Source organism: Lepidochelys kempii, chromosome 2 (assembly GCF_965140285.1).
Source record: "Lepidochelys kempii isolate rLepKem1 chromosome 2, rLepKem1.hap1, whole genome shotgun sequence".
Lineage (NCBI taxonomy): Eukaryota > Metazoa > Chordata > Testudines > Cheloniidae > Lepidochelys > Lepidochelys kempii.
In genome coordinates this window covers 241,864,085-241,879,977 of record NC_136381.1, presented here as the reverse complement: position 1 = coordinate 241,879,977, position 15,893 = coordinate 241,864,085, and the positions used below count along the sequence as shown (strand labels likewise).

Sequence of the window (15,893 nt, the reverse complement as noted above, 5' to 3'; positions counted from 1 at the left end):
GAGGATAGGTCCATCAATGGGTAATAGCCAGGATGGGCAGGGATGGTGTTTCTAGCCTCTGTTTGCCAGAAGCTGGGAATAGGCGACAGGGGATGGATGACTTGATGATTACCTGTTCTGTTCATTCCCTCTGGGGCACCTGGCATTGGCCACTGTCAGAAGACAGGATAGTGGGCTAGATGGACTTTTGGTCTGACCCAGTATGGCCGTTCTTATACTGATGACACACAGTAGGAACTCTGGGAATCAGAGAACAGCAAAACAGGCTGAATGATAGATCAGTGTTGAACCTGAAACTAAGTGGAAACCACTTCTCTTATAATACTAGCTGGACAAAAATCCACGGCTTTATGGGACAGATTTTCAAAAATGCATGTATTTATTGATCCATTCACACTTGTAAGGCCCCAATTTATGCATGAACAGTTAGGTGGCTAAGTGGCCATGTCTGCCTTTGAAGGTGGGGGGTGAGGCAGTATCTTTTATTGGACCAATTTCTGTTGATGAGAAAGCTCAAAAATTTGTCTCTCTCACCAACAGAAGTTGGACCAATAAAAGATACCACCTCACCCACCTAGTCTCTCTAATATTCTGGGACTGACACAGCGACAACATCATTTTAAATTCCTGATACACATACGCAAATCAGGTGTATAAATGAGAGGTGTGCAGCTGTACATATGCAAAGGTGTTTGAAAATGTAGCCCTAACTATTAATTTCCTTGCTTTGCCATTCTTTGTATGTGGCAAATACCACTAATCTCCTTTCCCTTCTTTCCCCCTCCCTTCAAGGTTAATATTTTTGCTAAAAGAAAAAATTCAGTTCCATATCTGGAGAGGGACATCTAGAGGGCATATGATATGATTGTTTTCCTTTGGGTGTTGATGTCTCTGGGACCATTTCACTGAAGAAAGTTAGCAAAATGGTGGCTGCTTGTAACATTTAATTGAACAAAGATCTGCATGAATTCAAGCTGTGGACATATGATCTATTCTTCAGTGGGAAAACTAGATTCTCCCGGTGTGCCCATAAAATATTTCTAACTAACTCTTAAGCTCAGCTGAACATCAGTTGCACACCCTCCTGTGCTAAATGAATGCTTTCTTTTATTTTTCATTTTGAAAGTATATGTCAAAAGCTCAGACAAAAGATCAACAGCAAAACTACATTACACATAGCTCTTTCTCCACTTCTTGTTATTCTTTTACAAATGTTTAAAATTTACTGAAATAACATGAACCTAGGGGTGACCATATTGTCTCCAGTGGAATTACCCTGGGCTGAATTTCTTCCAGTGCATTTTAAGTGATGATGTAAATATTTTCTATGAATATACAAATAAAAATGGAAATAAGACATGAAAGGAACACATGACAATGGTTACCAAAAATAAGCCTTAAGTTAGTAACATTCCATTGGACAATTAACTATCTCCTGACCTTAAGCTAAACCTACTTGTTTATTTCACTTACTTGTTTATTTCACTTACTGTTTCACACAGTCAATTTCCATTTTGTAATGAAATAGAATAAAATAAAATAAAATAAAAACAACCCTTTAATTTAATCAAGGGCAAGATACTGCTGTTGAAATGTGTGCCAGTGTCTCTTATTAACATATCTTTTCAGGGGGAAAATAGTATAGTGTTTCCATTTCTGTAATCTAAACAACAAACACGTTAATAGGTATCAATTACCAAACAGTTCCAGCTCTTAGAACCAGTGAGAAGGCCAGGGTGAGGGTTCCACATCTGGCTTTAGTGAAATCTGTTCCTGTCTGTGGTATTTAAAATTTAAAGAACTCCTGTTATTGTACAATTGGGAATCCTAGGGGAGTACAATGTTAATGAAATCCATAACATTCAAGGATTTTATGACTGCACTTTCAAAACTTTCCTTTAAAAGGGATGGCTGATTTCTGCCCTTGCACCAGTAATTGGATTTTTACAGAGTACATTTAATGTTCACATTTAGGACCTATAGTTACACTGTGTGTAATGTATCACATGAAATTCTTATATTTAAATGATGTTCCTATCTTGTTTTTGAAGCCCTTGAGCAAAAACCAAGCACTCCTAAACATGACAGGCCTTTACATCTCTGAACCTCTGTAATAGAGCTTAGCCACTTCCCTTCAAGGGGGAACGTAAAAGACTACAGTGCTACAAAAAGAGCATAATACCAGAGAGGGTAGGTTAAACAGAAGTCACTGGAGACCAATGGGTGTGTGTGATTTTGAGATTTGTTGCCCATTACTAGTCTCATTGGTGACCTACACTATGAGTAATTCTCATGCCAATACAGTTTTTCAAGCCCTCTATGGACATTTTTTGGATATGTTTACTGCGGAATATGCAAGTTACTATCAAAATATTCCTTCCAATTTCTGTGGAACTATTATTCCTTCCATATAGCTCAGCAGTGATGTGTGAGGTGTGCATTTTTTCTTCTTTCTGCACGGTCAGGCAATGACATCTGTGGGTACATTTCTTATTCCATCCACCCAGCTGGGAAGGAATATCAGTGCAATTTCTTCTTTCCTCCTCCTAGCTGGACAGTAGCTCCTTTGCAGTACAATTCTTCTCTCCTATAACATTTAGCAAGCCCTCTACAAGCAGGTTGCTTGCAGAAAAGGGCACAGCATGTCTATTATCTACACAAGTACTTAGACTGAGCAGCGGGTTTCTGGCCATGGAGCAGGTCCCCTGTTATCCCCCTTTTATCCTCTGGTCTGTCTGTCTAAATTCTTATACCAAACCCATCTCTGTGGCATCTAAGCACCTACTTAGGGTATTCAATAGGCCCGACTATCCTCAGGAGGATCAGAAGACATGATACAAAGTCAGTTTCCCAAGTTTTCTGGGGTTTACATGCCTCTTGTGGGCATGTAAACCTAGGTCTGAAGTAGGGGGGCAAGAACAGACCCCCTTAAATAATACTGAGCCCTCACTAGCCTCCTTTGATTGAGGTATCTATTGTGTATTTACTGCTAATTTTCTTGTGCAGAGAAAATATATAGATTGATTTTAAACATTCTTGTGTACAGAGTAGTTCAGCAGAATGATAGGGACTTTTGAAATGGAGCTTTCATTCCACATTTGTCTTTATTTCTTTAAATTTGCAGTTATCTATATTCCTATAATATTTATCCCTTTGTAAGTGTGACATAAAATCATGCAGAACTGATATAAATTGGTGCACAGCAGATTTATTCCTGCAAAAGTTTGAAAATAATTGCATTTCATCATTTGGTGCCTTGGGCAATCATCTGTGTAACTGGCCTATTTCCTTATCAGGTATTCACTTAAAAATACAGTCAGTATTTATATAGGCTGGTGCACAGCACATGAATTTCTTTAACAGGGTTATTCTTACATCAGGCAGTTGTTTAAGTTGGCTTTCCTGAGCAAGCTTATCTAAATGTTTCACACGAATGCTTGGGGAAGTATAAACCAGTGGTGCCTGTGTTTTTTTGTTTTTGGTTCTTTTGGAGTTTGCATTGCAGTGAAGTGCATCATACTACTGCATGAGATAAGATGAAAGCTGGAAAAACTCAGCTTTCAAGTCCTCCCAATCTTTGAAAGGCTGCCTGAGAGCTGAACTTCACAGGCTTTATTGGTGAGCTTTACCCATCGTTAGGGAGTGTATTGACATGAAAGCACAGTAACTGTCAATTCTTCCACCTCCCCCCTTTAAGAATACAAGTTATATTTCAGTTCATGTCATTTTACAGTTCATAATGCCACTCCAGCAAATTATAACAAGCAATGCTGGCTGTTCAGTTGTGTCATTATGGGTGTCTTATGCTCTTAAGATATGTTTGCATGAAGGTAAAGAATGCTACAGGAATCTTCCTTTCTGGATATTATTACAAAGTATAGATGGCACAGGCCAGGAGCTGGGTTAATTGACCAGGAGGAAGCTGTGACATGGGAAATAAATGATGCAATTTGATAAAGGCTCATACTGAAATCAGATAGTAGAAGAGCCATAGAAAGTATGACATTTGGAATGTTTCAAACATTTAATGAGCCAGTTCAAGCCAAGAGAACTCCCAGGTCTTGCCTTTGCCCCTGGGAAGTCAGAGTGGCGGGGCGACACAGTACTGCACAAGATTCTTTGCTGTAACAAACCATGATAGGTACAGTCTGCAGTATGATAGAAAACCCTTCCTATGCCCCTGTTGACCTTGACAGCTAGCCTTGATATAGCAGGATCCTATGGGCCTTAGGGGGCAATCTTATCTCCAGCATAGGGGAGCACACCAAGGCTGCACTTGCAGCCTTATTGCAATAGACTACGCTGGTCATGTCACCCATTATAGAGGAGCCCGTGGATCAACATAAGCATGGACCTACTAGCTATGCACATGCTTCCCAGCCCAGCTCCAGATCCCCATATGCCGGTTCTTCTCACTGCTAGATGGCACCTCCTCCTGGTCATTCCAGCGATCAGGTCAATGTGCCTTCACACAGTTGCGCACCATCTCTCTGCTTCTCTTACTCCAAGCTGCTGCCTCTTTGTGATTTGACCCTCCAGCCAGATCACTATATGCATTTTCCCCCTTGAGGGCTATCAAAGTCTTTCTTCAGCAATCTTAGGCAGTCTTCCCATTCACCACTTCCTCAGTCTTCCCACTCACTAACCCATGGTACCACAGCCTCAATAGCTAGCAGGGGAACCCAGGCTGCCCTCTACTCCAGGTTCCAGCTCAGAGACCTTCTAGTCAGCAGCCAAGATCTGTTCCATTCTCAACTTTGCTACCTTTCCATAAGCCCTTTCCTTACCACCACCTGGCACTCCCCTACTCTGAGATTGCCACCCTCCCAGGGAGTAACTGTAGACTATCTAGCTCTGCAGACTCCAACCATGCCTCCCTTCTCCCAAGAAGTGACTACTGAGTTTCCCAGCCGTCTTTACTGCTCCTGCTAGCTTCTTGGGTTTTTACTAGCTCAGCCCACCTCTGCTCAGGTGAGCCTCCTTCTAATTAGGGCTTTCCTCCCACCTTTAATTTTCCGAGCTTGCAGCCCAATTGGCTGATTGGGCCCACCTGTCCTAACTCAGCCCTCTCAGAGCCAGTGTGGGAAGTACACCCCATCACATTCCTCCACAGCTCTAAGAAAAAAGCCCCTTTGGAGCCAAGCAGAGCCCCTGTATGTGCTCCTCTAGTTCTGCCTCCCACCATCATGCAGTGGAATCCCACCAGTTCCACTGCAGCCAAGGCCATCTGAAGACATGAAGGAAGGAGCAGGATTTGACTTTAAGTGCAACAAAAATAAAATTAATCTACGAGACAGGGCAGGTGACAGACTGCAGCAGTGACAGAAGGGGGAAGAGAATGATGGAGGGTAACAGTTACAAATATGGGGCTGTGGGTCAGAACACACAGCTGAGATGTGTTATAATAAGGATAGTTGTTACTGAGCCAGAGAGCTTTGTGTCTGTGGGACCTGTCCATTATTCTGAAGATGATAGACGTATTTATTTTACTGCAGAGCATCTTACTGAGACAATCCGGCATTTTTTGCCTATTCTTTCCACACTTGTACAATGGTATGAAGCTGAGGATTTTATGGGTCTTGTGGGTCCTTCCCTATTCCCCCAACCATGCTGTAGGGTTTCTGTTGCTGTGTTATTTGCCTCATATGTCCCTGTGTTTCCCTGCCTTTTTGTCTTAAGGGCTTGTCTACACTGGCAATTTACAGCACTGCAACTCTCTGGTTCAGGGGTGTGAAAAAACACCCCCATGAGCACAGCAAGTTTCAGCGCTGTAAAGCACCAGTATAGACAGTGCCCCAGCGCTGGGAGCTATGCCCCTCGTGGAGGTGGTTTTTTAGAGCTCTCTCCCAGCGCTGCACCGTGACCACACAAGGCACGTTAAAATGCTGCCACGGCAGCACTTTAGCATTGCCAGTGTAGACTAGCCCTTAGTTTTTGCCACTAGGTGACACTTTTACTTACCCAATAGGTAAGGTGGAAGGACAAAGGACATTCTCTTCATGTAGTAAATACCTGTCCTTCACAAGGCAATTCAACTTCTCTCCCATGTTTTGTTACTTACTCCTCTGCCCCCAGAAGATAGGGAGTGGAGAAGGGTATATTGCTACAGGGGGAAAGTTCCATTTTTGGCTCACGTATAAAAGTTTAATATATTTTTTTCTATTTTTTAAAATGATCTTCAAAGGGGCATCAGTATAACCTTCAAGCTGTCTGATAAACAAAGCTTCCAGCACATAGCTGACCAAACATTAAACTGAGGCTCACCTCACCTGCTCTCAGGAACAACTGGCTTTTCTTCAGAGACTGTTTACACATAACTTCAAACAACCAGCTGTACCTATCTCACCTGTTCCTTCTCTCCTTTGCAGCCTCCTACGTTGAATGCATTGGTCCAAATTCATTCATGGTGTAGCTTAACTGAAGCTACTCCAAAAATAAGCTTGTTCCATTATGGTATGAATTGAGAGAGCTGCATATTTTAGGCTGCAGATTATTTTAATACTGAATTAAGTGGCTAAAGTAAAAACATGCTTTAGATTAGGCATTGCCCTTGATTTACCAATACAACTCCGATTAAGGTCAGGTTGTGCTCTGGACTGACATGATCCTTGTAGTATGGAAATAATTTTAAAGTGGTGTTATCAAAGTTGGTTGGTCAGAAGAATTGATGTCCCTTGCAAGTGGTCCTCTGTGTAATGACATCTTTACCTCAGGAAATCTACTCTGGTGTTTGCTTTTAGAAACCCAGATGCTAAAGATAGAATAGGTGTCCTTTTCACATTGCTTGAGGGGAGCAGCTTCTGCAGGAACAGGGTGGACAGCACAGAAAAGTGGAGCAGCAGCTCCATAGCATCATCCCCTGCCCTGAGAAACCCATCAACATGAAATCTGCATGGTTTGAGCTAGACAGGTTGTGCTGGGAGAAGAGCAGAACTGGGGAACGGCCACTCAACACACCAGGTTCCCTTCAGCTACTGAAAGATTTCTAAGTGAAATCCTCATGGCAATTAATATAGTTTGAATTACCATTAACTTCCCTCTGCAATTCACCCAGCCCCACACTCCCCTCCTTTAGCACCAGGAGAGAGCCTATAGCAGGGCAGGTTCTTCAAAAATTCTGTCAGAAGGGAGGAGGGGGCTCAGAGATCACCACTTAGGGCAGTGGTTCTCAACCTATGGCCCGTGGGCCAGATGCTGCCCAATCAGCATAGAGCTACAGACCATGTGACATCCTCAGGGTAGTATTGGACGTGGCCCACAATGATAAATAGGTTAAGAACCACTGACTTAAGGGTTGGTTACCTATATGACAGGATCTATGCCAATGTTGCTTGGCTTCTGCTGCACTTCCAGATCTCCTACCCTGTGGGAATCCTAAAACCTCTCTCAATTGAGAGGGAACATACTAAGGACATTGCAAGGTGACCCTTCTATGTATGTACTTTATCTTTCTCTCTCTGTTCATAGCATGCCAGTCATCACAGCATCTCACCATAGTTATTGGAATTCCCCCCCCCCCGCCCCAGGAGGAAAGCATGAAGCCTATATATTTTAAAAAGACTTGACTTATTGCTAGGCTAACAGTAAACAAAAGAAACATGCACCATGTACTGTGCTAGAAATGGGGATTCATTTTTTTGGCCTCACAAACTTGACAGCCCCCTTTAAAAGAGAAAAAATAAATGCAGAAAAAAGTGAGCAATTGCCTGATTTGCAGAGATTGTACCAAATGTTAAGAAAGTGAGAGCTGCTCACAGATAACTAGAAACTGTGGCTATGCCCATGTAACTCAAGAGTATTTACTCACTCCCATGTTCATGAATATCAGGTCTATCTTTGGGCCTCTTCCTGGATGTCAGTGGCTACACAGGCAGATCTATTTGGAGGATCAAGATCTAAGTCAGTAGAAGTTTTATCCATTATAATATATCTTCTTCATGCTTACCAATGTCCTCCTACTGCATTAGTGTGGGTGGTACAGCAGAAAATAGGGGGAAGCTAAGGTTATTTGTGTGTGTTTACATGTGTATAGTAATGTACTTGGATTCAGAATGCCAAAATTTATTAGGCAACAAAGTCCTGGTACCTACACCCTATGATACGTCTGGGACGTGATTACCTGTGATTACTGTAACTGGCAAAATGTCACAATAGTGCTGTATTGGTGAAATTCACTGCTTCCCATACAAAGCCCAGCTTCTCACATGGGAAGCAATTTGGCTCGGAGACTTTGGGGTGCTTGCTTTTCATTTGTGAGTGTTAGTTACTCATTCATTTTGAAAAAAGTCCTGTAATTATGTTCTTCTATTAGAAGAAATAGGTTCTGTAAGTATTGCTATAGAGTTTCCCATTTCTATAGTCTCTAACAAACTTGGGAAGGTTACATTCAGACTGTACTAAGTACTTGTCTTCATTCCAGATCACAGGATTAAACTCAGGTTTAAAATTAAATGTAAATTACAAATAAGCATTCAAAAACGTTAATTAAAAGTATTAAGTTCTTGAATCATGTATTGCTCAGCAAGGGTTCCTAAGTATCTTAGCTGGAGAAAAGATCCATTCACATTTTTTCCTTTTTCTGACCTACTCATTGTACATCTTAGGGTATCTGCAAGTTAATGCAGAGTTGAAGCAAAGGTTTTCATTTTAAAGAAGTAATATTTCGCAATTAGATATGCTTCTTGAAGACTAAAACAATCTTTTTCTAAAGCACTAGAAGTACATCAGCCTTTCTGTTCATTGCTACAAGGAGGTTTCAAATTGCATAAGATGCTGATTACTTAGATTCTGGAGTCCATAGAAATCCAAATACTATTACATTTTCTTCTCTTTGTTATCAGAGTTTATTGTATCTTAGTGTCCAGGTTGTAAGGAGTTATCAGATATGAGATAAATTAGGAAGAAGATATTTTTCTGATTCTTCTGAATATAATTATGTTACTTCAGAAATTTTAAAATATATATATATATATTTCAGTAGAACATAGAAATGAGTATTTGAAGAGTTGTTTCTCAGCATTGTATATGCAATTAATGCATTTCATAAAATACATTTAGCCCATTTCATCATAACATTGCATTCCCTGTGCTTTAAAATCAAACTCTTTTCAAAGACTCACACTATAAATATCACACAGAGCTAATGTCGACCAGTGGCAGTGCTTCTCCCACCTCACTAACCGCATTTTTCTTTCACATTTGATCTTTATGCTTTCCACACTGGAGCGATTTGGTATGCTGAATTCTGGAAATGTCTCAAGTTGAAATGCTAGTGTATTAACCTGCTGTACTGAGTCTCTTTTGTTTCTCTTTACCAGAGTGCTGCTTGCCAATTTTTACAACTACAGCAGATTTCACTATTCAAATAGAACCAGATGGAACACCAGTTCAAAGAACTTGTCAGAATTAAATATTTCTTTTTTAATTAGTTGCTTCTGATTTATGCAAAAAAAATTAACATAAGAGTGGGAGAATGTGCCATGAATCCAGATGTAATACAGCCCACACAAGCATTATCTTTTCTCAGTCAAAAAACAGAGGTCTTTTCTTTTTTCTTTTTGGACTTCATTTTTCTTACACTTTATGCATTTTTCTTTCTTCAGCAAGCACAGTGCTGACAGTTGCTGAAGCTCCTTTATACCTTGCAGCCAAACCTTTTCATCCTTTTCCAAAGTTTTCTCCTATAGAAGCTGGTTAATCTGCCTCTAAGAAAAATCTCTCTAAACTCAGTACTGCAACACCAGGGTCAGTGCCTGCATGCAATAGCCCCCTTTACATTTAAGTTTTAAGGTTACAAAGCAGCAATGGGGATTTAGGCTTGAAGCTAAGACTGTAAAGAATATTTCAGCTTTTAAAGCAAGGGCAGCTCTTGTTTTGCTGCTGTGATATTTTTGTCCTTTGACACAAATGTTTGCCCCATCATCTGTTTCATACTTACGTTGAGTATACATTTCTGCTAATGCACTTAGGTCCTGCTCCTGCTGAGGTCAATGAGAAAGCTCCCATTCAGTCCATTGGTGCATGATGGATCCCTCTTTAAGGGCCATTCTCTCTCCTTATTCTCCTTATGGAACTATAATTAATATCAATGGGAGTTTTGCACAAAGAGAAAGGATACATTTTACTCACTTAAAGCCAAAGTGGAAGTCAATGAGTCAAGGAGTTGTACTTTTGTAATGACCACAGATTTCAGGGATATAGACTACTGAAATTAATTTGATTTGCCAAGTAAATTAAAAGTTCCTTTAGAGTTTCAATTAAAGGCTGTAACCCATGTGACTTAAATATCAATAAATAAAGGAATTGAATAATAGTTCTACACACAGCATGGGCCAAAGTGATCAATCAAATCAACAGCAGCTATAAAAAAGGTATGCTAATGAAAGACAATGCTGATGAACCCTTGCATAATTAGAGTAGTAAATAGTAGGGCAGTGAAGTACCACCATAGTTCATCTGACTCTGAGAGCCATGTGTGTTATCTAAGGAAATGACACTATTCTCTAACAATATTTACTTTGGTATGTAATGTTAAGTGATTAATTATACAGCTTTTCAAGCCACAAGAGATGCTCACAACAAATAGCTTCCTGTTGTTTATCAAACTCTAGCCCTTTGTCCTTTATTTTCTCACGTTGTTGCCCAGGCCTACAGTAAGGGTGTTAAAAGCTTGTAACAACCATTCCCTTGCCATGACAGCCTCAGTGAACTGTATTTTATTGAGCAAAGCAGATTTTCATTTTGAAAATAAGGCCTTCCTCATTATGACATGATTATGTATGATTATAGGAAGAAGTAATATTCATTTCATGGCTTGTAAGCTACATGCTGCTCTTTAACCAGCAGTTTGCAGAGATTTCCTGTATGATTTACTCCACAGTGCTACGTATGCTACTTTGTCCTCCTCCTTAAGTGGTTTTGAATAAAATATGTGTGCAGCATTTTGCATATCTATATCTCAGGAATGTGACTCCTATAGTTTGTCAGACAATAGTGCAGCTATAAAAAGTATTTTTACTGGATGCTAAGAGGCATTGCAGAATAAATAGTCAGGCAATATTCATACATGGAAACAGTCAGCATCTTTCAATATGCTTTCACAGGGCAGGAATTGCTTTAAGAAGTCTTATGCAGTAAGCAAGAACAACTATTTTCCTTTGATAGGGCCATTTCTCTCCCAGAAAAATGATATATTTGAGATTATCCTCATTTCACACAAGCTAAGGGCCCAATCCTTTATACATTTGCTACCAAGTGTAGTACTTGCCAACATAAGTAATCTCATTGTAACAAGTAACACCCTAAGCACATGGGATCAGGCCCTAATGCATTATTTTTGAGAAGGGATATAAGTTTTCATCTGAATGAAGGCAGGGAAAGACTCAAGAAGAGAACAATCGAGATACTATAATCAAAAATAAAATCCTGGTATTGAAAGTGACGTGTCATGATGTCACTATTGTGGATTGTTCTAGGCTAGCTCAGATAATGGCCACTCAGCCACACAAAGCACAATAAACTTCTACAAAATAGTTTGCATCTCAGAAAATAAATACCAGATGTTTGTTTATCACACACTGAGTGAAATGTCAAATAATTTTAGTGAATGCATTTGATGTTCGGCTTCAGATGTACAGTCTTTCATCACCACATCCCTCCACAGTTCAAATTAACGCGAAACAGAAGTTCTTCAAACCAACGTACCAAAATACAACTAGTATAAAACAAAAAGCCAGCTGTCAAATAATCTATCACAAATGGAGATGGGCTGACTGAGTTAGGGAAAAATGGGCAATCTCTGTACATTAATGTTTGGAAGCCTTTGTGGAAAAGTGAGCATACTGTTATACATAGACAAAGACTAGAAAGTGTAGGGTACAGCTGTTCCTGTAAGCACAACCCCAAAAGCATAAGAACATCTAATGAAATTATGACACAGTTGTCCTCGAAGTATTGCCCTCTGAATATGATTCTTCTGGAAATTCTAACACTGAGCATCTGTGTCTGACCAGAGTTATCTTTTTGGTACCTTCAGTTGCCAGTGGGTAGTAGGAATTTGGATATAGGTTGAAATTCACCTCTGTGCAGAGGCCTATGCAACACTTAAACCCTTTGCACAGAGGTAAATTTCACCTATAAAGCCCTTCTCTAAACAGGTTGTAAAGCTTTATGTTCATCCTTAATGAACGTTAGAAAGAAAAACACAGTTCAAAGTGAGTTCTCAAAGTGATTAATATGAGAATTCAGTGATGGGGAGTTTAAAAGCACGGGAGGACATCTTATGCAGTTTCGAGGGTAGTTTCCACCTTTTTTATATTATTGTTATCACCTCAGTTAGTAAGAAGGATTCATAAACATGGTTTTGAAGGTCTGGTTTGATGGCAATAATTGTTTGCTTTAGAGTCAAACGTTTCCCTTAGCCTCTGATGTTAAGTTTTAGCTTGGCTTCAAATATCTAGAACTCTCATAACAGACTGTCGCTTGACTTCATTCAAAATGTATTACTGACTGTATGTGAAAAAATAAAAAAAAAACCCACTAGAGTCATTTCAAATCAGCTGGAACTGTACATGCTTAGGACCCTAATCATTTCAAACCTGAAGAGCTGTTGGAAATTTTAAGAAAAGCAGTTCATTTAAATAACTCAGCACTACACTCCCTCAGACTTCCAGATTTTCAAGTGCACTTCAGCCTGGAAGTGAATGTGATATTGGACATGACTCTGTGCAGCACACTTTACAATCAGCAGAGTACAATTTTGAGAGCATTTCAAGTTAAGTTGAGATTGCTCTGTGCAATGATACCCAGACTCCCCCATGAACTTTCAGATTGTAGCAAGGCTCTCCAGTAACTTTAACTCACTTGATTGTTTTTGTAAGACAGTATTGGGGGTTTTTTTTGAGAGAGAGAGAGAGAGAGAGAGAATTTTTTTTCTATTACAAACAAATCTTTGCAGCATTTCATCCCCAGAAATTCAGATGCCGGGATTTTTTTTTTGATTCATCAAGCTAAAATGCAAGTATTGGCATTACCAGCCTTAAAAACTATGGCAGAGACAAGGGTTTTGCACTGAAAGCCAGCACTATCCTTCCCACACAGGGCTACTGTTCTTCTGTTGCAGGACTTCAAAACAACTTATATATGACATGGAAATCAAAATAGCAGCTACCCTGTCCTGAATAACACTTCCTGCAGCTATCTGAGAAAGAATGCAGAGCATATTGATTTAGCCACTCCGGTGCCTTTGGGTGTATGACATATATCCAGGAAAAAGGATGCTTGTGGAACACTGGAGACATACATTCTGCATCCTGCATGCTTTGAAAATAATGAAAAAGCCAGAGACATGCATGGCACATTAGCACAAGAGGAGTTAATTCAATCTATTAATGGCTGGGCACTAGGATATTATGCTGTAGCTTGGGAGAGGGGTTCAATAGGGATTTGTGCAGGAACCAAATATTTGAGCAATTTATTCCTTAATGATAGCTGTATTGCCACAATATACAAGACAACTTTTTTTTTGCATTTACAATGACGTTTTTAAGTTTTAGTGACATATGTTGACTAGTAACATGATTTTATCAATCTCACTCTGACAGAATTAATTATAAAGACTCATGTGACTGTTATAAATCTATCTACCTTAGGGTTTTATAGTGCTGCCCATCACTGTAGTATCTGGGCACTTTCCACATACAAACAGTAGCAATAGCTAAGTTCCTAGTGGACTTCATGGAGTCTCTGTCTTTTGTTCCTTTTAGGGGAGTAAATTAGTAGGGCTAATATTTTGTGACGAATTATATTTCTTATATTGAAATGAAATAAATTGTTATAAGAGGCAAAAGCTAGAGTCCAGCTTTTTGGAAGGCAGGTTAATGAACTTAATTTTAATTAGCACTTCTTACTGTTTGGCACAAAGCCAGAAAATAAGGAAGGAATAAAAGTTGTACAGCTCTGATTATTGACCTACTTATTAGAAACCATCTTGGTTGCCCTCAACCCTTTGAATGCTGTCTGTCTGAATGAGGGAGGGAGCGAGAATGCATCTAACACACTATATATATATATATCTTTATATATACTGCACAGAAATGCACATGGAGTGGCATTCATTTCCCCAGCAGTCTGGAAAATGTCAGTATGGCTACATCTACACTTAAAATGCTAATGGCACAGCTGCAGCACTTCAGTATAGACACTTATTACAGCAATGGGGGGGTTCTGCCCTCTCTGTAGTAAAACTACCTCCCCGAGAGGGGGTAGCTAGGTCGATGGAAGAATTATCTCTCCTATATATGAAAGAGAACCTTTTAGTACATACCTATTCCTCTTGACTGAAAAGGCAGATGTTTTCACATACTATGGTAATATAGTTTAGGAATAAATTGATATGCAGTCACAGATAAGGAGCTATAGGCCACATTGCCATCAATAATAGGATACTTTTCTTTTTTTATTAACCCCTTATGCTCCTTTGGAAACAAGGCTGTTTTCTGCTATTATAACATTATTATGCTCTAAACAGATTGTCCATATCTCCATGTTTGTTATCACAGGTAGACCTAGGCCTTCTCCGATTTGTCTCTAGCATCGGGACCCAGGGAGCCATCTCAAAGGAAACTAAGAAAATATATTTTGTGAAATCATACCGAGTAGATGTCAGCTCTAACGGAGAAGATTGGATTACACTAAAAGAGGGAAACAAACCTTTGGTAAGTCTTTTCCATTTCACCTCACTCTTGTCAAGTGATAAACCATCATAGTAGCTACAGTAATAAGAAAGGAAGGATGATCAAGCAGTTAGGGCCCAAGTCTGGGATGTGGAAGACCCAAATGCAATTCCCTACTCCACAACAGACTTCCTGGGTGACCTTGGGTAAATCACTTTAGTCTTTCTGTGCCCCAGCTCCCCATTGTAAAATAGGGATAATAGAACTTTCTTCTCTCACAGAAGTGCTCTGTAAATAAATCCGTTAAAAGATTGTGAGGCTCTTCGAGTATGTCTACACTGTAGTCAGACATGGCTGGCCCATGCCAGCCGACTCAGGCTTGTGGGGCTCGGGCTCAGGGGCTGTTTCATTGCAGTGTAGCTGTTCGGGGTCAGGCTGCAGCCCGAGCTCTGGGACCCTCCCACCACTCAGGGTCTGAAAGCCCAGGCTCCAGCCTGAGCCCAGACGTCTACACAGTGAGTAAACAGCCCCTTAGCCCGAGTCCCATGAGCCTGAGTCAGCTGGCATGGCCAGTTGTGGGTGTCTAATTGCAGTGTAGACATACTGTTGGACACTACAGTGTTGGGGGTCATATAAGTACCTCAGATAGATGACTCAGCATATCTTTGCAGCCTTATAAAGATTAGTAAATCACCTTCCCTATTGCATTTGTCTATGGATTTGCCCTCTCCACCCTCCAACAGAAACAGCTTTTACCTCTTGTAAGAAAAATCCTCATTATCCACCATCGTGGGCATGAAAGTAATTTGTTTAAGGGCCAAATTCTGCTCACCCTGCTCACATGAGTAGTCTGTTCACTGCTACTCACATGCTCACCCAGAAGTCAGTATTCCCAATAGTTTCTAATGTAACCTAATGGAAACTGAATAACTCCATGCTGCCTTCTTTCAAGATAGTTGTTTTGAGCAGACATGGCTGTTGAAGTCCTGCCATAGTTATGTAATATAAAATATATAAACATATCTATGTGATCTGGACATGTCTGTATCTTCCAGTCCGATCTCATACCTTCAACAAAAGTGTCCACTAAAATGATGATAATCTCTATCACTTAGCTGATTCAATCTTCTAAGCACTTTCATGAACAATAACAAATTAATCCTCACAGCAACCACTTCACATAGTACTATCCCTGTTTTACAAATGAGGGGAAGCTCACAA

At 40.1% G+C, this 15,893-nt stretch overlaps 1 protein-coding gene across 1 annotated transcript in view; it reads left to right on the top strand.

The window, feature by feature from the left end:
- NRP1 (neuropilin 1) overlaps positions 1 to 15,893 on the top strand; it is a 130,674-nt gene that overhangs the window by 77,178 nt on the left and 37,603 nt on the right. The window contains 1 exon segment of the mRNA XM_078851847.1: positions 14,559 to 14,714. Within this exon segment, the coding sequence (XP_078707973.1) occupies positions 14,559 to 14,714 (156 nt within the window).